The 24,816-nt window shown below is 44.6% G+C and overlaps 1 protein-coding gene across 2 annotated transcripts in view; it reads right to left on the reverse strand.

Annotated features, from left to right (window-relative positions):
• Nucleotides 1-22,789, reverse strand: part of LOC125461441 (N-terminal EF-hand calcium-binding protein 1-like) — a 134,131-nt gene extending 111,342 nt beyond the window's left edge. The window contains exons 1-2 of one of the 2 annotated variants that reach the window (XM_048550228.2): nucleotides 22,647-22,789; nucleotides 22,245-22,375 (exon numbers count right to left, since the gene is read on the reverse strand). In XM_048550228.2, coding sequence (XP_048406185.1) covers nucleotides 22,245-22,352 — 108 coding nt within the window. In that variant the 5' untranslated portion in view covers nucleotides 22,353-22,375; nucleotides 22,647-22,789. Of the gene's footprint in view, nucleotides 1-22,244; nucleotides 22,589-22,646 lie in introns of those variants that run through there. The other variant, XM_048550227.2, reaches the window with a different exon arrangement.
• Between the last annotated feature and the right edge of the window lie 2,027 nt (nucleotides 22,790-24,816).

Below are 24,816 nucleotides of genomic sequence, written 5' to 3' on the forward strand. Positions count from 1 at the left end.
GTATCGCAACAATCAGTCATGCCAAGCAACTAACTAGCTATGAATGGAAAACTAGGTTGGTGTATTTGGTTTTGGGAAGCCATCTCAAGGTACTTAGTGTCACCAGCTGAGCCTTAACTAAACGAGGCTGCTAATGCCAATAAGATTTGATTTACTGCAATTCGGTACAAGATATATCAAAAATATTATTAGTATGTCTGAGGGGGTCTGTGAATATGAGGTAATACTCCATGAGATGCAAAGATGCCTGACCCTGTCCCCCCTCCACCCAAGTCTATAAGACATCATCAAATTGGATGAAGCTTAATGGAATCTCCAACATTAACCCTTTCCAAACTGTTACCTTACACAAAACTGGCCACATGACAAAAGCCTGCCCATACATTTTCTTGGCTACAATGTGCATTACCTCTTCATAGAATCTTACAATCCCTACAGTATGGAAACAGGCCCTTCGACCCAACAAGTCCACACTGACCCTTGGAGCATCCCACCCAGACCTATCCACCTATAATCCACCCAATCTACATACCCCTGAACACTACAGGCAATTTCCCATGGCAATCCAACCAGCCTGTACATCTTAGGACTGTGGGAGGAAACCGGAGCACCCGGAAGAAACCCACGCAGACACCGGGGAGAATGTACAAACTCCACACAGACAGTTGATCGAGGGTGGAATTGAACCCAGGTCCCTGGCGCTGTGAGGCTGCAGTGCTAACCACTGAGCCACCGTGCCACCCAAAACCAAAGTGGAGAATGTGGGCAACAACTTTGCAAGAACTCAACAAGATTCTTTGCTGGTAGGAATCTGTTGAATTATTTACTGCAGGGGGCTGTCAAGGCTGGGTTATTGAGTATATTCAAGGCTGAGACAGAGAGATTTTTAATCAGTAATGGGAACCAAGGGTTATGGGGAGGAAGGCAGGAAAGTTGAGGATGATCAGATCAGCCAAGATTTCATTGAATGGTGGAGCAGACTCAATGGGCTGAATGGCCAAAGTAGTGGTTGTAATGAGGGCCGTGTGGATTTCATTGAGTACAAAATCCTTGATTGAGATTGTTAACCTGGGCCAATTAGGGAGCCCTGGCTGACAGAGATAAACAGAAGATACAGAGAGTCTCCTCACTCTAGGGACTGGCTCTGAGCTGGCTGGTTAGAGTCCATTGACCATGCACATGTAAATAAAGGATGACTTAGTGATGGAATACCAACCTCGGTGCAGTTCTTTCAGCCCTCCTCTGCTCCTGTATCTTATGGTCTTAACTCCCACCCACCAGAAATACTAGGGCAGCAGGTACACCACTAGCTCAAAGATCCACTTCAGGTCGCACTGTACTGGCCGTCTGTTAGAATTTCCTCTGTCCTCACTGGGAAAGGCAGTAGAATAAATACCTTCACCATGTGAGCAGAAACAGGCAGCAACAAAACCTTCCCTGTTCCAAATAGGAGCGGGCAACATATGAAAGCCTGGCCAATGAGACCCACAACCAGCAAATAGATTAAAATCTATATCCATGTGCGCAAAGACAAGGCCACAAGTATAAAACTAGGCTGCACACACAAAAACACACACACACACACACACACACACACACACACACACACACACACACACACACACACAGAAAAAAAACAGCCACATTGAACAGCAAGACATTGTTTAAAACAATCTATACCAAGAAACAGGATCAGCTGAATGTCCAGGCAGTTGCAGTTTAGAGGCATCTTTCCAAGCTTGTGGTCAAGGTTCATTTTTATTTTGATATTGTTTACGTGACACTTTACAAAATCTTGTTTCTAAATGGTGCTGCTGTGGCCAAGTGGACAGTGCTTGCGACTGGCCCAAATGGAAGGTATTTCACTTCCTAAATTGTACGGGATGAGACAGGAAGGGGCACTTGAAAAGGAAGAACAAGTGAAGGACAACATTGACCTTTCACGGTGTCTAACCTCAAAGGCAGGTTGGGGGCTGACCAGGGAATCCTGGTCTTTTCTCTTTTGCTGCAGTCCTGAAGTCATTTCTTTCAGTATTAACGAATCTCTCCCTCCGTAATTTTCATTCTGCTGTCACATTGGGTGTGAAGAGTTAAAATAGGGCCACAGTGGGATATAGTTTGGGAAGCACTGAATTGGAACCTGTTGCAGATTTCAGTGAGTTCATGGCTGCTCTACACCCCCAGCTGCCTCTGTTCCTTATCCTTCAGTGTTTGACCAACAAGAATCTGTCACAGAAACTAACAGCAGGAGTAGGCCTTTCAGCTCTATGAGCTTGCTCTGCTGTTCAATGTGATTCTCTGTCTCAATGCCATATTCCCCATTTCTCCCCATACCCCTTGATGGCTTTAAAATCTAAACATTTTTCTATCTCTTTCTTGAAATATATTCAAAGAACTTAACCTTCTACCGCTTCTGGAATTCCACAGTTTCACTCCCATTTGAGTGAAGAAAGTTTCCCTCATCGCCATCCTAAATGGCCTGTTCCATATCCTGAGACAGTGTCCCCTGGTTCTATGCTGCCCAGCCAAGGGAAACATCCTCCCTGTAGTCTATCCAGCCCTGTTAGAATTTTATACATTTCAATCAGATCCACTTCCATGCATTTAAACTCTAGTGAATACAGGACAAACTCTCCTCATAGTGCTACCATCCCTGGTGTTAGCTAGAGAACACTTACTGGACGCCCTCTGCGGCATTCCTGTTTCTCTAGGCCCTCAAATGATAATTTTACATTTAGTGTCACTTTGCTTCCCTTATTTGTAGAACCAGTCAAAGTTTGGACTACACAAGCTCTAATTAGTTTTTAAATGCTCTCACAGAAAGTGGGCATCGCTGGCTGGGCCCAGCATTTATTGACCGTCCTTAGTTGCCCTTGAGAAGGTGGTGGTGAGCTGCCTTCTTGAGCAGCTGCAATCCTCATGCTATAGGTAGATCCACAATGCGCTTAGGGAGGGAATTCCAGGATTTTGACCCAGCAACACTGAAGGAATGGCACAAAAACAAAGTTGCTGGAAAAGCTCAGCAGGTCTGGCAGCATCTGTGAAGGAAAAAACAGAGTTAATGTTTTGGGTCCGGTGACCGGTCCAGAACTCAGCTCTGAAAAAGGGTCACTGGACCTGAAACGTTAACTCTGTTTTTTCCTTCACAGATGCTGCCAGAACTGCTGAGCTTTTCCAGCAACTTTGCTTTGCTTTTGTTCCTGGTTTACAGGATCCACAGTTCTTTCGGATTTTTTTACTGAAGGAATAGCGGTACATTTCCAAGTAAGGAAAATGAGTGGTTTGGAAGGGAAATTTGCAGATGGTGGTGTTCCCATGCATCTGCTGCCCTTGTCTTTCTAGATGCATGTGTTTGTGGGTTTGTAAGGTGAATTCAGTGATAATGACTATGACTTTTGCAATGTTGGCTGCAGCTGAAATCAGGATCCAGTTCGTGTTGTGTGTTGTGTGTGTGTTTTTTTCATTGTAAACTGAGATTGTTTCCAAGTTAATCCTCGTTCCTGAAACACCAAGCATTTTGGACACCTGATGGCTGGGCCCTTTTGGAATGGTGTTGGCCACATTCGCAGTTAGATTATTGATTACATTTTGAGGCCATTACTACCCCATTGAGATCAGGTAAGGCCAATGAGAGTTGTAACTATGGTGATTGTGTAACGATTGAGAGACAATGAATTTTCAAAACAAATGACACCACTGTCAACTGCTGCATTAAATTGGAGCTCGTTTTCTTGAACTGCATTGTTTTTTGATTCTCCTGATTGCATTGCACCCTATATCCCCAAATCTCACCACTTCCTCCGGGAGTTCATTCGACTAATCCAGCAAACCCAGGTAAAGTAACCTGGCACCTCAACTGTGTTAGGATCCACACTGATACCTGTTCAAGCCCTGAAGCCTTCTTGGAGCAAATTATTAGGTTCACCCAAAATGCACTGCAGTTTACTGTCTGTTACTTATGTTGTGTTGTCCTCATTGTAGCATTCATGTCATGTGCAGCCTATCATTACTTGATGCAACTAAATCTTCTTTTGTATGTCACACTACAGCAAAAAGCAAAACATTCGTTCCCAATCCTCTCATTCTGTCTTCCCAGTCATTTCCATTTCTACAGCAACAAGGTTTTCTTTCTTTGAAAATAGTTTGTACTCCTCTAGACAAATATGAGCAGGTAAGCGACTTGCAGAGATGGTCAACAGAGATTCTGTGTAAGTGCTGTATTATGATAGGATAGGAATTAGGATTCACTTCGGGAAGGCTGTGAGCAGACTCAGGTGGAGTTAAACAAAAGCCCCATATAGATTCTGTCTCTGATTCTCCCACTTCCCACTACCATGCCATGATACCAGTACAGGAGATCAGGCACCTGCTTAGAACATGTCCCTGTGCTTAACCTCTCTAGTCCTGTTAGAATTTTAAAGAGACAAATGACAAAAGATAGGGACGAGGCTGGAGCTCCACTTTGACCTGGCATGATAGCATGAAATGATCAATATTGAGACAACTGCCCCTTACATAGCCAATGCTAATGGCCTAGTGGTATTAATTCTAGACTCGAGTCACAGTCATAGAGTTATACAGCATGGAAAGAGACACTTTGGTCAGTCCAGTCCATGCTGACCATAATCCCAAACTAAACCAGTCCCACCAACTGGCCCAAAACCCTCCAAACTTTCCTTTTTTCATGAATTTATCTAAATATCTTTTAAATATTGTATTTGTACCCACATCCACCACTTCCTCTGGGAGTTCATTCAACTAATCCAGCAGACCCAGGTAATGATCTGTGCCACTGGTTTCAAATCCTGCCATGGCAGATGGTGAACTTTGAATTCAATTTAAAAAAATCTGAAATTAAGTCTCTAATGGTGGCCTCGAAATCATTGCCCATTGTTGGGGAAGATATCCATCAAGTTCCCTTAAGTCCTTTAGGGAAGGAAACTGTCATCTGAGTGCCCTATATGTGAGTCCAGACTCTCAGTAATGTGGCTGACTCTTATCTGCCTGTAGAGAGTTAGGGATGGGTAATAAATGCCCATATCCCAAGAGTGACTTTTTATAAAAGCATGCCAGTCTTACACCTCTGTTGCTTGATTTTAGGATCTGGGTTCTGATGCAACCCAAATATAGAAACCAACACTGGAAATTTCCTGAAAGCCTTGCCTAATGCACCGGGGCATGGGGTTTTTATTGCCATTTTGACGTTGCAGGAGGAACATTATTTTGGAAAGGTCCCGTGCCAGTGATCTTTTGACGAAATCCTTCACACATTTTGATACAGCGGCTTTTCACCCTCAGGAACTTGGGTTTAATCTCAGTTCAGTCAGACAGGATGAACATATCCTCAGTCTCGAAGACAGGCTGAATTTCAGCAATAGCAAAAGCCAGCTGGAGCCAATCTGCAAACTGCTAATAAGCTATCCAATTTTCTTTTCAATTTGACTTCCATTGAAATGGATTCATTAGATGGCTAATAGGCAAGCATTACAATTGGTTCTTGCTGCCACCCATTATTCACACTTTAATTAGACCCCCGGGGGAATCCGACAATCTATCACTAAGAAAAATGAATGTTGGCTTATTGCCAATTGCGTTGACTGCAAATGTCCCAGCTTTGTGTCCTTGCTTTCCAAAGTGGCCGCCAGTGACTTTACCAAAGATCAGATCATTTAGATTTAAGAAACACAGGGTAGCATTAACCCTGAGCCCAACCCTAACCCTCGGGTTAGCTTTAAACCTTAGCCAATACTAATCTTCAACATAACCTTTGCCCTCAGCCCAATCCTAACTATCAGCTCATCCCCAACCTTCAACCCATTTCTGATGTTCAAACTCACTTTAACCTTGGCCCATGCCTAACCCTAAAGCAACCCTGACCCTAAGGCCATCCCTAAACCTGAGTTTAACATTGGCCCTTAGTCCACACCTAACATGAGTCTGACTCTAATCCTCAATCCCTTGATTTTGGGTGGTATGACGGTGCAGTGGTTGGCATTGTTGCCTCATAGCACCAAGAACTTGGGTTTGATTCCAGCCTTGGGCAACTCTGCAAATTCCACACAGACATTCTCCCTGTGCCTGCGTGGGTTGCCTGCGTGGGTTTCCTTGGGGTGCTCCGATTTCCTCCCACAGTCCAAAGATGTGCAGGGTAGGTGGATTGGCATGGGAAATGCAGAGCTACAGGGATAGCATGTTGGCTGTTGGGAGGACAGTTAGGTCTGGGTGGATCACTCAATGGGCCGAATGGCCCTCTTCCACACTGCAGGGATTACAGTGATACCCAGAAGTTCTTATGGAATCACTACATCTAAAAATATCTGTAATATATTGGCTAAAATGTTATTGCTGACATAAGTTACTGCACTGAGCATTATTCAGCCTACACGATAAGACTTATCTAAGATGGATTTCTATAGAACAATTTCTATCCTTTTATGAGTACAACAAAGCAGTGAATACAAAAATTAGCAGCTGCTTCCCATTCATCCATCCAGCACACACATTCCTGCACACTGCAAATGGTCCCTTAGCAACCACATTGTCACCAACGAGCTGAGACTTGAACAAGCCAAATTTAAAGCTTGACTGTATTTACAGCTTTGGTGTTGTCAGAACAATGATTACAAGTGCAATTTTGATATCACATCCCCTGACCTCAGCACGTCTGGAATCCACAATATTTCGTTCCTGCTCTATAAAATGCATTATTTATGTTCATAGAATTTTACAGCACAGAAAGGTTCCAGTCAGTTCATCAAGACTGATCCTATTCTTTACCAGGGCTACTCACTTAGTCAGAGAATACCTGCAGTACTGAAAGAGGCCATTCAGCTCAGCAAGTCTGCACCGACCCTCCAAACAGCACCTTACCCAAACCCAGCTGCCTATCCCAGTAACGCTGCATTCAGCATGTCCAATCCACCCTAACCTACACATCTTTGGACTGTGGGAGGAAACCAGAGCATGCGGAGGAAACTCATGGGGTGAACATGCAAACTCAGAACTCATGCAAACTGACACACAGCCAGGGCTGGAATCAAACTCAAGTCTCTGGCGCTGTGAGGCAGCAGTGCTGACCACTGAGCCACCGTACTGCTCAGAATTACTGCGGTGTCATTCCTCCTCTGCTCGTTCTTCACAACACAGCATCTCTGCACTTCCCCACCACACCCCTCACCTCCCCAGCACTAACAAAGCCACACTCCTTCAAGTGTTTGCGCAACCTTCTGGCGGGTCAGTACGGACTTGATGGGCCAAATGGCCTGCTTCCACACTTAATGGCATTCTACGCCTGGAAGCAGCTCACTCGCTCATTTTTCATCTGGGGCCAAGGGGTTCCTCTCTACCCGCCTAAGAGGATTAAGGGGGCTCCAGTTTAATATCACATCTGAAAATTGGGATTGTTCTTACCTGACAGTGACTGCACACACTCTATACCAGATTGTCAACACGGAAAGCTCAGACATATCCATGTATACACACCCAGGGGCTTACCTAGCTAAGAATAATGTGCTGGCAAGGTACAACATCTGTCTGACTGAGTGAGTTGAAGCAATAATTACTGACAGGAGTTTAGGGGGTAAGATTATCCTTTTTTTTAGACCAGGCCATAAGATGTAACAGCTGAAATAGGCCTTTTGACCCTGAGTCTATTACATTATTCATTGAGGTCCTGGCTGAACTGAAAATCCTCAACTCCACTGACCTGCTTTGATTCCCCTATTGATTAAAAATCTATATACCTTAGCCTCGAATGTAACTAATGTACCAGTGTCTACAGTCCTCTACGGTAAGGAATTCCACATTCACTACCCTCTGAGAGATGAAATAGCCCTTCACATCGCTCTCAAGTGGGGTGACCCTTTCCTTGTCAGATTATGCCTTTTGATCTGGATCCTAGATTCTTCCACTCAGGGGAAACAACCTTTTTCACATCAACAACAACAAAAACAGAAGCTCAGCAAGTCTGGCAACATCTGTGGAGAGAAAGTCAGAGTTAACGCTTTGGGTCTGATGACCCTTCCTCAGAATGGTCTCTTCCTCACATCGACACTGTCAAGATCCTATTTCAAATATGAATTGTGCCGTAAGCAGTGAAAATTAAACTGGATGTTACCAACATAACCTAAGCTGTTGCACGATTTCAGATTATTTCTGGAAAATTGCCGTCAGGCTGTGTATAATACAATAAACAGCTCACATTGTATGAACATCATGTCAACCGTTCCACTGCTACTCTGAGCCACGGTTCACTGAGAGTAACACTCTCAGCTCTGATTCAGGGGATAATGATTTCAAACCCATGTCAGTGACTAGATCATATAGCCCAGGCTGACACACTGGTACTATGCTGAGGGAATGTTGCACTGTCAGCAGCGTTTGCTTTCAGACGAGGCCTAAAACTTAGGCCCCATCTGCCTTCATCAGATCCAGCTGCAGTAATTTGAACGGAATCCTGCTGAATATTTGTTCCTCAACCAACATCATTAAAAGTGAATGTGATAATGGGAACTGCAGATGCTGGAGAATCAAGATAATAAAATGCGAGGCTGGATGAACACAGCAGGCCAAGCAGCATTTCAGGAGCACAAAAGCTGACGTTTCAGGCCTAGACCCTTCATCAGAGAGGGGGATGGGGTGAGGGTTCTGGAATAAATAGGGAGAGAGGGGGAGGCGGACCGAAGATGGAGAGAAAAGAAGATAGGTGGAGAGGAGAGTATAGGTGGAGAGGTAGGGAGGGGATAGGTCAGTCCAGAGAAGACGGACAGGTCAAGGAGGTGGGATGAGGTTAGTAGGTAGGAGATGGAGGTGCGGCTTGGGGTGGGAGGAAGGGATGGGTGAGAGGAAGAACAAGTTAGGGAGGCAGAGACAGACTGGGCTGGTTGTGTGGTGCAGTGGGGGGAGGGGATGAACTGGGCTGGTTTTGGGATGTGGTGGGGGAAGGGGAGAAAATCTCCCCTTCCCCCACCGCATCCCAAAACCAGCCCAGCTCTTCCCCTCCTCCCACTGCATCCCAAAACCAGTCCAGCCTGTCTCTGCCTCCCTAACCTGTTCTTCCTCTCACCCATCCCTTCCTCCCACCCCAAGCCGCACCTCCATCTCCTACCTACTAACCTCATCCCACCTCCTTGACCTGTCCGTCTTCTCTGGACTGACCTATCCCCTCCCTACCTCCCCACCTATACTCTCCTCTCCACCTATCTTCTTTTCTCTCCATCTTCGGTCCGCCTCCCCCTCTCTCCCTATTTATTCCAGAACCCTCTCCCCATCCCCCTCTCTGATGAAGGGTCTAGGTCTGAAACGTCAGCTTTTGTGCTCTTGAGATGCTGCTTGGCCTGCTGTGTTCATCCAGCCTCACATTTTATTATCATTAAAAGTGAATGATTTATTTATTCTTTGTGGGAGCTTGCTGTGCAGAAATTGGCTGCCGTGTTTCGTCTATCATCGCCACGATACATAGAAACAGAACTACCTACAAATTCTCCTCCTCGAGGAGAGCTCACCATCTTGACTTGAAGATGTATCGCTGTTTCTTCAGCATTGGCGGATCAAATCTTGGAACTCCCTCGCTAACGGCACTCATCACTGAGTCTTAACAAGAGGCACTTGTCTTCACAATAAGTCTGTTTTTAACGCGATACCACAGGTACAAATTACGTTAAAATAAAATGAACTGAGGAGGACGCTGAGGATCTGAAACAGAAATTTCCAGAGGAATTGAGCAATCATTCAGGAAGGTAGCTCACATTCTCAAGGGCAACTAGGGATGGGCAATAAATTCTCTTGTCAGTATTTATAATTGTACCTAACGCAGGCACTGTAATTTGTTACAAAAACAGGAATTGCTGGGAAAACCCAGCAGGTCAGGCAGCATCTGTAGGGAGAAAGCAGAGTTAACTTAGAGTCTAGTGACCCTTCTTCAGCAGTGCCAAACCTGCTGAACTCCTCCAGTCAGAAGTCACACATGACACCAGGCTATAGTCCGACAGGTTTATTTGAAACCACAAGCTTTCAAAGTGCTGCTTCCTCGTCACCTGAGGAAGGAGCAGCTCTCGGAAAGCTTGTGATTTCAAATAAAACCAGTCGGACTGTAACTTGGTGTCATGTGATTTCTGGCCTTGTCCAGCCTGGCCCAACAGCGGCACCTCCACATCATGAATTCCTTCAGAAATTTCTGTTTCAGATCTTCAGCATCCTCCGTTCACTTTATTTTAATGTAATTTGTATCATTAAAAAAACTTCTTGCTGAGTCAAGTGCCTCTTCTCGTTAAGACTCAATAATGTATATCTTTTACCATTGTAAACTGAACAGGCCCAGTTCAGAAAGGAGGGTTGGTGGCACACTGACAGTGGCGAGTTCCACAAATATACAACATTTCACTGGTTGTAAGATGCTTCGGAATGACTTGAAGTTGTGAAAGGAGTGGTAGAAATATTAAATGCTTCCTTTTTAATTTATATAAGATAAAACCCAACTTGGATTTAGAATGGAAATGGCTTTTATAGAGCTGTCACACGATAATTACACCTCCACGTCAACAATGATACATTAATGACCTCGTTTTGCGTCACTCAGTTCCTTCTCCCGTTTTGCTTGTTTGACTGAAAATTGCTCTTGCACCTAGCTTGTTTTCCCATTTCCCACACTGCCAAATGTCATACCTTTTTACTGCATAAGAACACAAAGCTCAAATATGGTACAAAAATATAACAACGGCTTAAAATGCTGAACAAATGATATCTGTGCACTTTGTTTCAATCCCGCCCTCTGAGGCCAACTTTGCCTGAACACTGACTTACTCTCGGATCTGCTGCAGCTACATTTAAACAGCCAACACTGGGCACTTATTGATGAGAAAGCCAAAAGTTTTCACTGACAACCAAAGTGAAATGGAATAAATTGCATTTGGACAATGTCGATTCACTTCTGCTTGAGCTCAGGATTTGCTAGAACGGAGATCTGCACCGTCCCTAAATAGGTCCTGCAGAAATGAAGGTTTAATTAATCCCTCAAGGATAAATTTCAGTACCTCTGCAGCACACCCACCAGTGTTGCAAGGTCAGGAACGTTCAACAACTTAACTCAGTGACTCATTTACATAACCCTGCATGCATGACTCTTTCATCAAAGAAAGGTGACTGTTTTTCTATCGCATCCTTCCAGCAGTGCTTCCAAATATTCCGCAGATGATGGATTATTTTGATGAGTTTGTGATTGTTGTTTCAGGAATAAAGAGGAGAGTAAATGTTTTCTCAACAGTATGATCCCACCACAACAGTAGTGAGATAGGTAAAATAATCAGGTAGAATTCCAGAATAATGTAGCTCATGGGGTGGGTCAATCACCTTGCAGTGTTTGAACTGAGCCTGTGAAAGAGCGACCCAATTAGCCCCATTCCCCATAGCTCTTTTTTTTTGTAAAGTATTCATCCCATTCCCTTTTAAAAACCATTGTCCAGATCACAACAATTCACTGCACAGAAGGTTATCTGGTCATTCTCAGATTCTTTTGCCCCTCTAGTCGCCCACACTTCTCCTTATTTGTTCTAAGACAAAGTGGCATCCCATAATAAGAAGAGGCCATTCACCCACAGGACCATAAAAAGCACGAGACATAGAAGCAGAAGTAGGCCATTCAGCCCATCAAACTGCTTTGCCATTCAATAAGATTATGGCTAATCTGATAATCCTCACCTGCATTTTTTTCGCCTTTTCCCTCACAAGCCTTGATTCCCTTACTGATTAAAAAAATCATGATGTGGAGGTGCTGGTGTTAGGGGGTAGACAAGGTCAGAAATCACATACACCCAGGTTATAGTCCAACAGGTTTATTTAAAATCACAAGCTTTCAGAGCACTGTCCCTTTGTCACTGGATGAAGAAGCAGCACTCCAAAAGTTTGTGATTTCAAGTAAACCTGCTGGGCTATAACCTGGTGTGGGGTGACTTCTGTTTAAAAGTCTCTCTGTTTGAACGTACTGAATGTTCAAGTCTCAGTAGCGCTCTGTGATAAAGAATTCCACAGGTTCACTACCCTCTGAGAGACGAAATTCCTGCTCATCTGTGTCTTAAACGTACAATTCTTTATTCTGAGATAATGTACTCTGCTCCTAGACTCTCCCGCTAGGGAAATCACTCCTTTGAGTCTGTTCCAGTTAGATCAGGGCTGACTCTAAACTTGATTCCACATTTATTTGCCTTCCATCCAAACAGTTAGCAAGCTCTGTTTTGAAATTTTCAACTGACATCCCCCATTTCAAACCAGAGTTCCAGATCTCTACTACACGTGCAAAAAGATGCAACTCCTGATACTCTGAAAAGCCACGCTGTAATTTTAAAGTTATAGCAGTTACCAGAGGGAACATCGTTTCCCTCTCAGTTGAATTAATCATCTTTAACAAACCTGTCAGGTCACTCTTTAAGCTTCCATACTGCAGGGAGATAAACAAGCCAAGTCTTTGCATCCCCACCTCTAATTTCACTCATTAAGTGCATCAGGTTAGGGTGGATTGGCCGTGCTAAATTACCCATAGTGACCAGGGATGTGCAGGTTAGGGTGGATTTGGTCATGCTAAATTACCCATAGTGACCAGGGACATACAGGTTGGGGTGGACTGGTCGTGCTAAATTACCCATAGTGACCAGGGACATACAGGTTGGGGTGGACTGGTCGTGCTAAATCACCCATAGTGACCAGGGATGTGCAGGTTATGGTGGATTGGCCGTGCTAAATTACCCATAGTGACCAGGGATGTGCAGGTTAGGATGCATTGGCCGTGCTAAATTACCCATAGTGACCAGAGATGTGCAGGTTAGGGTGGATTGACCGTGCTAAATTACCCAAAGTGACCAGGGATGTGCAGGTTAGGGTGGATTGACCGTGCTAAATTACCCATAGTGACCAGGCATATGCAGACTGAGTGGATTGGTCATGGGAAATGCAAGGTTACAAGGACAGAGTGGGGGTGTAGTCTGGTGGGATGCTCTTCAGAAGGTCAGTGTAGACGTGATGGGCCGAATGGTCTGCTTCGGCATTGTAGAGATTCTGTTATTCTATGATTCTACCTGAGGCTGCTCCTAGACCAGGGCTTTCTAAAGTGAGGGTCAGTGAGCCAAAAAGCTGAAAGTCTGGGTCGTGAGCAGGGCTGAATGTCATCATCTTGCACTGTTCAACCCTTGTGATCCTGAAGATCCAAGGTATAAAGATGACTGTGAAGTTCAGACCATGTTTCAACAGCTGTGCTCTCCCTCTAACTGCTCCTCCTTCTCACTGAGGTGGGACAACAATTCTCACGCCACACTGGACAAGGGTTTGGGAAGAACTGTTCTAAAGCATTGAAGCAATGGACAGAACTTGACCTGGACCATCAGATTTGGAGTCAGGAGCAACTGAGATAGAATGAAATGAAAGCAGGTTAGGTTGAAAATATTCAGCAAGTCAGAAAGCAACTGTATAAAGATGAACAGAGCTAATGTTGCAGATCATTGAGCTGTCATCACAACTAGGCTTACCTTCGTTTGCAACAAAGTCAGAAACTGCAGGAGAAACTGGGCAGGTCTGGCAGCATCTGTGGGGTAAGAGGGAGCAGAGTCAGCATTTTGTGTCCCATCACCCTTCTTCACTGGGCCCAAAATGTTCAGTCCGTCTTCTCTCCATCGATGCTGCCAGGCCCGCTGAGTTCCTCCAGCAATTTCTGACTTTGTTTGTTTCAGATCTCCAGTGATTGCTTGTTTTAGCTTCATCCCCAGTTGTGTTCATCAAGGCAAATACCTCAATCAAAACCCACGTCAACAACCAGGGAAATGTACTTAATAGAGTTTTGGAAGTGAAATTAATCACACGGTTTAAACCTCTATCCTTTATTTCAGTGAGTCTTTTCATCCCTTTGACTCTTGAAAGGATCCCAGCACCTTTTACAGCCTGAGGAAATGTTCTCTGAGTACAGCATAATCCAGAAATTCTTTATCAAAATTGCAGAGGTAGAGAAAGAAGCCCTTGTGCATTTTTCCCTAGTCAATCCAGGAATCCTGAGCCCCAGGCTAGAGTTCTGCTAACGTGGGTTCAAATTCCACCATGTCAGCTGGTCCAAACCTGGTTTGACCTGCATGTGACTCCACAATCACAGTAGCACGGCTAATTCCTAGCTGTCCTCATGGCCAAAGAGAGGAGCAATAAATGCTGGCCTAACCAGCGACATTCAAATCTCCTGAGCAAATAAAGAAAATATATGAGTGATAGACATTTGTTAGTTAAAGCTTAGGATACAGGACCAAGAAAGGCAAATCGAGTTATAATACAGATGGTCCAATGAATGGTGAACAACCTCGATGGAATCCTGTGCCTGCAGTTCCATGTTGATAAATCACTTTCTGTCAATGTGGCTGCATCTGTGAAGTAAAAAATCAGAGTTAAAGTTTCGGGTCCAGTGGCCCTTCCTCAGATCAGTTCTGAAGCAGGGTGACCAGACCCGAAACGTTAACTGATTTTCTCTTCACAGATGCTGCCAGTCCTACTGAGCTTTTCCAGCAACTTCTGTTTTTGTTCCTGATTTACAGAATCCACAGTTCTTTCAGTTTTTATTCTGTCAATCTGTTCCCTTTTCAAAAATGCCATTTTTCATGAGCTTCTTAAGTGCGTCTTTGTTCCTTTTGATGTTACCATGAATAAGCCCCAAACTCGTACAGCAGGCATAACGCAAGCTAAATGCAATGCAGGACCACTTCATATTACCTTGATTCTCAATTATTCTCTACAGCTTTTGATATTGTATTGTGACATTTCCACTTCCTACGTTCAGTCCTATTATAGCTTCCAAGTGGGAATTGCTGAGAGACTGCCATTAGTGAAGAATTTAATGGCAGTTTTTAAGCAATTATTTAATATTCAATATACATTTTAGGTCAGACCAGATAATCCACTTCTATCAAGCAGTGAAAGGTGTTTTTCTGATCACTACCTGGCTCCTGTTTATTTGCAGAGTGAGTATTAGATAGGAGTTGGAAATCTTGCTATGACACATGGTGCTTTGAAGGAGTGTGTAACCCTGCATGAACTATGAGACCATTGGGTAACCAACCTGCTTGTGTTATGCACCCATCTTCCTAGACCAACAAAGACTGCAGTGGGACTTGAAAACTGGACCTTCTGGCCTAGAGGCAATGACACTACCCACTGCACAACATGCCCCCAACGCACTGTTTAAAAGCTTCTAAACATATATCGCTGTAGGTTATTAATTGACTGCTGTACATCAACATTAGCAGCAAATGATTCTGTACAGTCTTTTTAAGTTTTCTTTAATATTTTAAATTGGGATACTTGCAGGGATGGAGCTGGGCACCATGATTAAAATGCATTCTTTTGGTAAGTTTAATTTAAACAGTATTAATAATCAGTCGTATTACAGTTGTACAAACCATTGGCAAGACCACATTTGGAGTACTGTATCCATTTCTTGTCACCCTGCTGTTGGGAAGATGTTATCAAACTGGAAAGGGTGCAAAAAAGATTACGACAATGTTACCAAGACTGGAATGTTTGAGTTACAAGAAGAGGCTGGATAGGCTGGGACATTTTTTTACCTGGAGTGTAGGAGACTGAGGGGTAATCTTATACAGGTTTATAAAATCATAGCAGGATAGATGAATGGCAAAGGTTTTTTTTCTCTAGGGTAGGGAAGTTGAAAACTAGAGGGTGTAGGTTTAGGCAAACATTTAAAAGGGACTTGAGGGGTGACATTTACAGGAGTGAAGATCACCAACAATCTATCCTGGTCCAACTATGATGACACTACGGTCAAGGATGAACACCAATGCTTCTACTCCCTCAGAGGGCTAAGGAAATTCAGCATGTCCACAATGACTCTGACCAATTCTTATAGATGCACCATACAAAGCATCCTATCTGGAAGCATCACAGATTGTTATGGCAACTGCTCTGCACAATCTGTGAGAATTACAGAGAGTTGTGAACACAGCCCAGTCCATCATGAAAACCAGGCTCCCTTCCATTGACTCCACTACGCTTCCTGCTGCCTCAGGAAAGCAGCCAACATCATCAAAGAATCCTCCCACCCCGGTGAGATGCTATTCCACCCTCTTCCATTGGGCAGAAGATGTAAAAACCCGAAAACATGTATCAACCGATTCAAGAACAGCTTCTTCCCTGCTGTTATCAGACTTATGAATGGGCCTCTCATATATTAGAGCTGATCTTTCTCTGCTCCTTGTCTGTAGCTGTAACACTACGCTCTGCATTCTGTTCTATTACCTTGATGTATGTATATAAGGTGTGATTTGTCTGGTTAGCATGCAGAACAATACTTCTCACTGTATCTCGATACATGTGACAATAATAAATCAAAACAAACCAAATCACATCACACAGAGATGGTGCCAGAGGAAGTGGTAGAGGCAGGTACAATTACAACATTTAAAAGATGCTTGCTCAGGTAAATAAATAGGAAAGGTTAGAACGATTTGGGCCAAGTACAAGCAAATAGGACTAGTCCAGTTTAGGAAACCTGTTCAGCATGGATGAGTTGGGCTGAACAGCCTGTTTCTGTGCCTTACGACTCTATAAACACACCTACAATCTCAGCAGCCACTCCCTTTTTTAAATGTTCCTCCCTCCCTTTCACCTCCTGATTCACAGCTAATACTAGGATGTAACAAAGTGTGAAGCTGGATGAACACAGCAGGCCAAGCAGCATCTTAGGAGCACAAAAGCTGACGTTTCGGGCCTAGACCCTTCATCAGAAAAGCATACCTTTATAATACCCTTTATTTAAGTTTCAAACATAAGAATTAGACCCACTCCTCTCTTTGTTAAAGCAAAATTCAATTTTGTTACGATCGCTGCTCAATAGGGATATCCTTACTATGAAATCATTCATTAAGATGGTGAATTTACACACTGTAATGTCTGGGATAGCCTGCTTCCTAACTGGCTCATGAGCATGTTGCTTCAAGAAACTGTCCCTATAACACTCTATGAGTTAATCTTCCAGGTTACTTTTGTCCATTTGATTCATCCAATCTATATCTCAATTCAAATCATCCATGATTATCATTGTTCTTTCATCACAAGCCCAATGTTCCCTATAGCTACAGGGAGAGGCTGTACAGGCTGGGGCTATTTTCCCTGCAGTGTCAGAGGCTGAGGGGTGACCTTAACAGAGATTTATAAAATCATGAGGGGCATGGATAGGGTGAAGAGCCATGATCTTTTCCCCAGGGTAGGGAGCCCAAAACAAGAGGGCATAGGTTTAAGGTGAGAAGGGAAAGATTTCAAAGGGATGTAAGGGGCATCTTTTTCACATGTTCGCTCATGTTTGGAACGAGCTGCCAGAGGAAGTGGAGGAGGCTGGTACAATTACAACATTTAAAAGGCATCTGGATGGGTACATGAATAGAAAGGATTTTGAGGGATATGGGCCAAATGCTGACAAATGGGACTGGATTAGTTTAGGATATCTGGACAGCATGGATGTATTAGACCAAAGGATCTGTTTCTGTGCTATATGATTCTATGAGTCTATAAGCTGCACAGCCACTGCTCAGAGGCTCCCCGTGAGCCAATCGGAGTGCCAACACATTGACCTCTACTTCCAGAAGGCATCATTGCATGCACGGACTCAGAGATAAAATGTGATGTATTTTCAGATACAGATTTTCAGGATTTTTTTAACTTCTTTTTGCAACGTCGAGGCTTATCTGTTGGTGCAGTATGAGGTTTAGAAGGGCTGTCCCTTCCTGCCATGCTGTAATTATTATTACCCACTTTGCCAGCCGTTTGTCTTGTCTTGGTCTCTATCTTTATTTGGTTACATCTCTTCTCACATGAACCCTTCCCCCACACCCACTCGTCAATTTAAAGCACTCTCTAATGCCTAGTTACACAATCTGACAGATCACTGGCCTCAGAACTGTCTGAGGGAAGCATGTTCCAAAGATACAACCTTCATTTGCCCCCCAGTACTGGTGTTAGAGCCCCATGAATTGAAACCCATTTCTCCCCCATCAACCTATGAGCCATGTTTTCACCTCTTTAATCTTACTTAGCCTATGTCAATTGCATGTGTAACACTCCACTGAATACCACATTTAGGTTGTGCTTTATAATTTAGCCTCTGGTTGCTCATTATTAACTCTGAAGGACTTCCTTGATAGTCCTATTCATATTGATGATACCTACTTAGACAGTAACAACTAGGTTCTCTCTTTCCCACTGCAAGATCCCCTCCAACCCAGAGTACGTGTCCCAAACCCTCCTGTGTATTTGGAAATTCACCTAATGCATACAGCTAAGCGAGGGCTGTGAATTAAGATGGCAGAGATAGCAACTCAAATTATAATGCACAATCCATTTCATCATTAATTCCTGCAAGTGCCCATTTTGATCTGTCCTCACAATGTGTCCAGAATATGCAAACTTTTTTTTTGTTTGTTCCATCAACAAACAACTTATTTTCTGCAGCATTACTTACATGGATCATTTGCCGCAGTGCGAATCTGCAGTTACTTCCATCCAAGGCTTTTCTCCCAGTATAGAGGTGGTGGTATAAGGGAGCCTCCATAGATAAAATGTATGGCCAGACACACAGGCTCTCCGGTTTGCGTCTTTCAGTGTGTGTGCCTGATATCAGACAGTGTGGAGGCTTGTACCCTAGTGCTGCCTTTGTACACATGCAGCACTGCAATCACACAATCAGCTGAGAACAGAGGGGTGACCCACAAACAGGGAATCTCCACTGAAAGCTCAGCCTGCTCTGGGGGCAGCTCATCGGCATCGGGGATTGGGGTTCTGCTTTCTTATTTGACTCCCACGTTCTTTTGGTGTTGTTTGGGCAGAGATGGGAGGATAATGACCAGGTTTGACCAACATTTGTTGCCTGTGAGAAGGTGCTGGTGGAGCACTGCAGTACATTATTTGGTTCAATCCCTCAGATACGGCCAATCCTTTCACCATCCCGTCAATCTGCAACATTCTTGCGTCTCTCTTGCATTCTGGCCATTAATTGTTTTTCAACTCCCAACACTGTTCTTGCCCAGACACTGCAACTGGTTCCATCAGGGTCTGGCAGCTTCTCTTCAGACCTTCCCACTTCTGAGCTATCCTCAGGAAGATGCACAGGGACAAAGTCTGTTGATTCCCACTCCATTGGAAGACCATCCCCTTATTTCCTCAATCACAGTGTGAGGTTTATACCTGCGATCCCCCATCCTCCCCAGCCCCTTGGATTTGATTTGCTTTATTACTATCACATGTACCTAGGTACAGCAAAAAGTTTTGTTTTTCATGCAGAACAGGCAGATCATTCAAGTCTTGGGTGATAGAACAGAGCGAGGAATACAAAGTTACAGCTGCAAAGAAGGTGCTCAAAAAGCAAGATCAACATTGCACTTGAACTTTGAGAGGTCCAATCAGCAGGGACGAAACTGTTCTTGATACTGTCGCTACGTTTGTTTTAAGCATCTTACCTGACAGAAGAGGTTGGAAGACATTATAACGGGGGGGGGGGGGGGGGGGGGAGGGAGGCAGAGGTCTTTAATGATGTTACCTGCCTTCCCTAGACAGTGGGAAGTGTAGATGGAGTTAATGGATGGAAGGTTGGCTTGTGCAATGGACTGGGTTGTGTTCACAACTCTCTGTAGTTTCTTCAGTCCTGGGCAGAGCAGTTGCCGTAACAATCTGTGATGCCTTCAGTTGGAATGCTAGATTTTATAAGAATAGTATAGGAATGAGGAGCAGGAATAGGCCATTCAGCCCTGCAGTCTTGCTATGCCATTAGATGGTGACTGATCAGGTTATGGTCTTTCTACCTGAGTCCATAACCCTTGACTCATCTGTTATTCAGGGATCAGACTAACGCAGCGTTTAACTTATGACCCTACCTTCTTTCTCGGGAAGAGAATTGTACAGAGTGGGTTAGACTTCCAACTCTCAGGCCTTCCCCAGGCCTGAACCCAGGCGGGCCATTTCATAGCTGAAGGCACCAGAGCTACACCCAGCCTTGCCTTTAGCCGATGCCCCATCCTGCCCTATTCCAGCAGGGCTTTTCCAGGCTGGCAACCAGGAAGAGTAAACCCCATTCAAATTTCCCGTTCAGTTCATGAAGCATTAAACACAAATTAATTCCCGAAGCAAGAGATCAGGACCAGATGAGGAAAGGGGGCCTGCATTTACGTAGCACCATTCACTGCCTCCCAAAGTATTTCACAGTCCTGAGAAGCGCTTGTTGAGAAACACAGTCAAACGTTATTTAGGGAAGCCCAGCAGGCAACCTGAGCACAGCAAGATCCCAAAAATGGCTAGGAGACCATGGGCTGAGGATCTATTTTACTGATGCAGGGACCATGGGCCTGCAATGTTAACTCTGTTTCTCCTTCCTGACCCGGCAGGAACGGTCTCTCCAGTGTTTCCGGTTTCAGGCAGCAGTAGTATTTTGCCTTAGCATCGCTGTGTCATTAATAACCAGGGCAGATCAGGATTCCCAACAAAGCTTCCACTTCTCTTCCTTGGAATAGCACCACGAGGTCTACCTGCGAGTTCAGGCAGGATTCTCGTGGACTTCACGCCCGAATGGAAAGTCAGCATCTCTGACAGTGCGGCACTGCTTCTGTAGTGCACTGGGAGTATCAGCCAAGATTTTGTGCTCAACACATTGCACTGATTCGGAGGCCAATGTGGTCCTCCCACTGAGCTAAGAGAAGGAAAGCTGACTCAAGAAGGCAAAACAAAATCCCAGGCAACTTTCCCAGAGTCACTGACAAGAGACAGTTAAATCTTGCTGTGAAATCCACTTTCTTTATTGCTCGCCTCTAGATTATTTTCATAGTTTTGGCTGCCTAAGACAAAAATTCCTCAGTGTCATGAAATAAAACACAGTAGACTGCAGCGGAGGATGTACATAAATACAGCTGCTTCACAAGCAGAGGGTATGGACTGAAACAGTTACAATCATCCCTCACTTTACCCAACGCCTAACCTTGGCATTGGGGAGAGGGAACAGAGTGCAGTCACTGACACAAATCCACCCACCCTTCCCTCCCCCAAACCTCACATTTATCAAAATAATTATCAATGCCAAGCAACAACTGCATCTGAAGAAAACTAGTTGCTCAATTTTGGGGACTGCTGTGGGGTGTAGCGGTCGCTGTGTCATTGGGCTGGTTTAAGCCTTATGTTGTGAATACCAGGTTCAAATCTCACCATTACAGGCGGTGACATTTGCATTCAACTACAAAAAGAAAATCTGGGAGCTGTTCTGGGCTCTTGCGGCACATTGACATTATCACTACCTCTGAACCTGGGGACCCCAGTTCAAGTCTCGTCTGCTCCTGAGGTGTGTCAGAACACCAATGCAGAGTCTGAACACAGAAACAGCACAGCACAGTACAGGCCCTTCGGCCCGCGATGCTGTACCAACCTATTGCCCTACTAAGATCAAACTACCCTGCATACTCTACATTATACAATGTTCCATGTTTGATTAGGAAAAAGATCTGGGAACTGTTCCAGGCTCTTGGGCTGCACTGGTAGTGTCCCCACCTCTGAACCTGGGGTCCCAAGTTCAAGTCCCACCTGCTCCAGAGGTGTGCCATAACATCTCTGAACAGTTTGATTAGAAATATATCCGGGAACTGTTCGAGGCTTTTGTGCTGCAGTGGTACTGCCCCTACTTCTGAGCTAGGGGACCCAGGGTCAGGTTCCACCTACTTCAAAGATGGGCTCTGAACAGTTCGTTTATCTGGGAACTGCTCCGGTGACTGTAACTCACACTGAAAGTCTCGCAGCTTGCAAAGAGTTCAGCCAGACACACGGCTTGGAGCACTGACACCCGGATCTGTGCACATAACCAGCTGGGCTCCCCACGTATATTTACAGACAGAAAAACAGTCCAAGCCTTTGAGAATATCAATGAGGACAGAGCAATTCCGCGCATTTCTGTTTCCCCAGTCTGTGTGTGTGTGTGTGTGTGTGTATGTGTGTGTGTATGTGTGTGTGTGTATGTGTGTGTGTGTGTGTGTATGTGTGTGTGTGTGTATGTGTGTGTGTGTGTATGTGTGTGTATGTGTGTATGTGTATGTGTGTGTGTATGTGTATGTGTGTGTGTATGTGTGTGTGTGTATGTGTGTGTGTGTGTATGTATGTGTGTGTGTGTATGTATGTGTGTGTGTGCAAAAGCAAATGCTGCCGAGATTTCAACACGAATACAAATTGCGTGTTGCATTTATACTCACATCGATGAAGACCGGCACAGTCGTGCTTACTTGGCTGCCGGTAGGGTTATTCTCTGTGTGTTTTCCCGTTTGGAGGCACAGTGTGATCATCTCAGTACAAGCCATCATCTCCGGACCGACTCGAAAGGCAGCTGAAGGCAAAGAGAGCTTTCAAAACAAGAACGCACACAATCACTCTCACCTCATTCAAAAACAAAGAGCAGACGAATCTCTCCCCGCCCCTTCCACGATTAATTTTCCTCCCCCTTTTTTCTGCAAGGTTCAAAAACCTCTCCCTGGGAAGTGCATGCGGTTAGACAGAATGAAGAGATGCCTAAGCTGACCCCTCTGTCTCCCTTTCACACTTCCCCACCCATCTCAAACACATTCAGCAGTGCAACTTTTACACTGTGTCCACCCTACCTCCCCAGGCTGATTAGTTCTCCCTATACACTCTCCACAAACAGCTCCTGATGCCCCGGGCTCTGTGTTAGCTGTCAGTCACTTTGACCACTGCTGCTGCATCTGATCATGGATCTGATCAGTCTCCTTCCAAGACATTAAAAGGCCGAGAATTCCGCCTGATAGAGAAATAGCGGAAATTAAACAGTGACAGCCTGAAGCCGGAAAGGCGAATGACAGATGAAATTTAAAACGGCAGCCATATAAAACAGACAAACATAGATACAGACATCCAGAACCAGGGGTTACAGTCTAAAATAACCAGAGATTTCTCTTCAAGGATCGAGAATAAAGGGTCACAGCGTAAGGATCCACAACAATGGTTCACAGGCTGAGGATCCAGAACTAGGGATTAACAGTCTAAGGATGGAGAACCATATGGGCCGAATGCAGGCTGGTGAGACTAGTTTAGTTTGGGAACATGGTCAGTGGGCTAGTTGGACCAAAGGGGCTGTTTCCTCGCTGCATGAGTCTATGACTCTCTGACTCTGAAACACAAAATCTATGAGCAGGAGGGGGTAATTCTGTCTGTTGACTGCTCCAACACTTCATACATTCATGATGTGGAGGGTGCCAAAGTTGGGCTGGAGTGGACAAGGGCAGAAATCACACAACACCAGGCTATAGTCCACCAGGTTTATTTGAGCCTTGCTCCTTCTTCAGCATTTCCGACCTCTTACATCCATGGTTGACTCATGTTGGTATGAAATCCATTTTTGTGCCCAATCCCCATCATCCTTCATCCCATTATGAATTAAAAATCTATCTGCTACCTGAAATTTACTCACTATCCCAACAACATCCACTGCAGTTTGGGGTAGTGAATTTCCACAGATTCATAACCCTTTGAAAGAAGTAATTTCCTTCCTTCTCTGTTTTAAATCTACTACGCTTTATTTCTAAAGTACAACCTCTTGTTCTCAATTGTCCCAGAAGAGGAGATATCCCTTCTATGTCCATTTTCAGGTCAATCCCCTTTTAGAGTCATGTGTGCATTAATTTTTTTTATTCATTTGTGGGATGTGGATGTCGCTGCCTGGGCCAGCATTTCTTCCCCATCCCAAGTTGCTCTTGAGGAGGTGGTGATCAGCTGCCTTCTTGACCTGCTGCAGTCCTCCAGCTGTGGGTTGATGCACAATGCCATTAGGGAGGGAATTCCAGGTTTTTGACCCAGTGACAGTGAAGGAACAGAGAAATATTTCCAAGTCAGAAAGGTGAGTGATTTGGAGGAGAACTTGGAGGCAGTGATGGCGTTCCCATGTATCTGCTGCCCTCGTCCTACTCGATGGAAGTGGTCATGGGTTTGGAAGGCGCTATCTGAGGATGTTCGGTGAATTTCTGCAGTGCATCGTGTAGACAGTACACACTGCTACTACTGAGCATCGATGGTGGAGGGAGTAGATGCTTGTGGATGTAGTGCCAATCAAGTGGACTACTTTGTGCTGGATGGTGTTAAGCGCCTCGAGTGTTTTTGGGGCTGCCCTCATCCAGGCAAGTGGGGAGTATTCCATCACACTCCTGACTTTCCCCTTGTAGATGGTGGACAGGCTTTGAGGAGACAGGAGGTAAGTTACTCGCCACAGTATTCCTAGCTTGTGGCCTGCTCTTGTAGCCACTGTGTTAATGTGGTGAGTCCAGTTGAGTTTCTGTTCAATGGTAATCCCCAGGATGTTGATAGTGGGGGATTCAATGAGGGTAACACCATTGAATGTCAAGGGGCAATGATTAGGTTGTCTCTTATCAGAATTAGGTCTCCTCACATTTTTCTAAATTACATGCAGTATAGGGCTAAACCACTCAATGTCTCCTCATAAGACAAGACCCCTCCTTGCCTCTGGAATCAACCTAGTGAAGTGACTCTGAACTGCCTCCAATACAATTACATCCCTAAGGTTAATAGGTAGGCCTTAGTACAGAGATGAGGAGGAATGTCTTTGCCCAGAGAGTGGTGAACTTGTGAAATTCTCTGCCACAAGGAAACTGTTGTGGGTCAAGCAGTGAAGATTTTCAAGAAAGGTGTCGATATAATTCTTAGGACTAAGGGAATCGTAGGAGATGGACAAAACTGGGAACAAGGTACTGAGTAATCAATATGATCACATTGAATGACATAGCAAGGTCAAGGGGCTGA

This window comes from Stegostoma tigrinum, chromosome 19 (genome assembly GCF_030684315.1).
Source record: "Stegostoma tigrinum isolate sSteTig4 chromosome 19, sSteTig4.hap1, whole genome shotgun sequence".
NCBI classification, from domain to species: domain Eukaryota; kingdom Metazoa; phylum Chordata; class Chondrichthyes; order Orectolobiformes; family Stegostomatidae; genus Stegostoma; species Stegostoma tigrinum.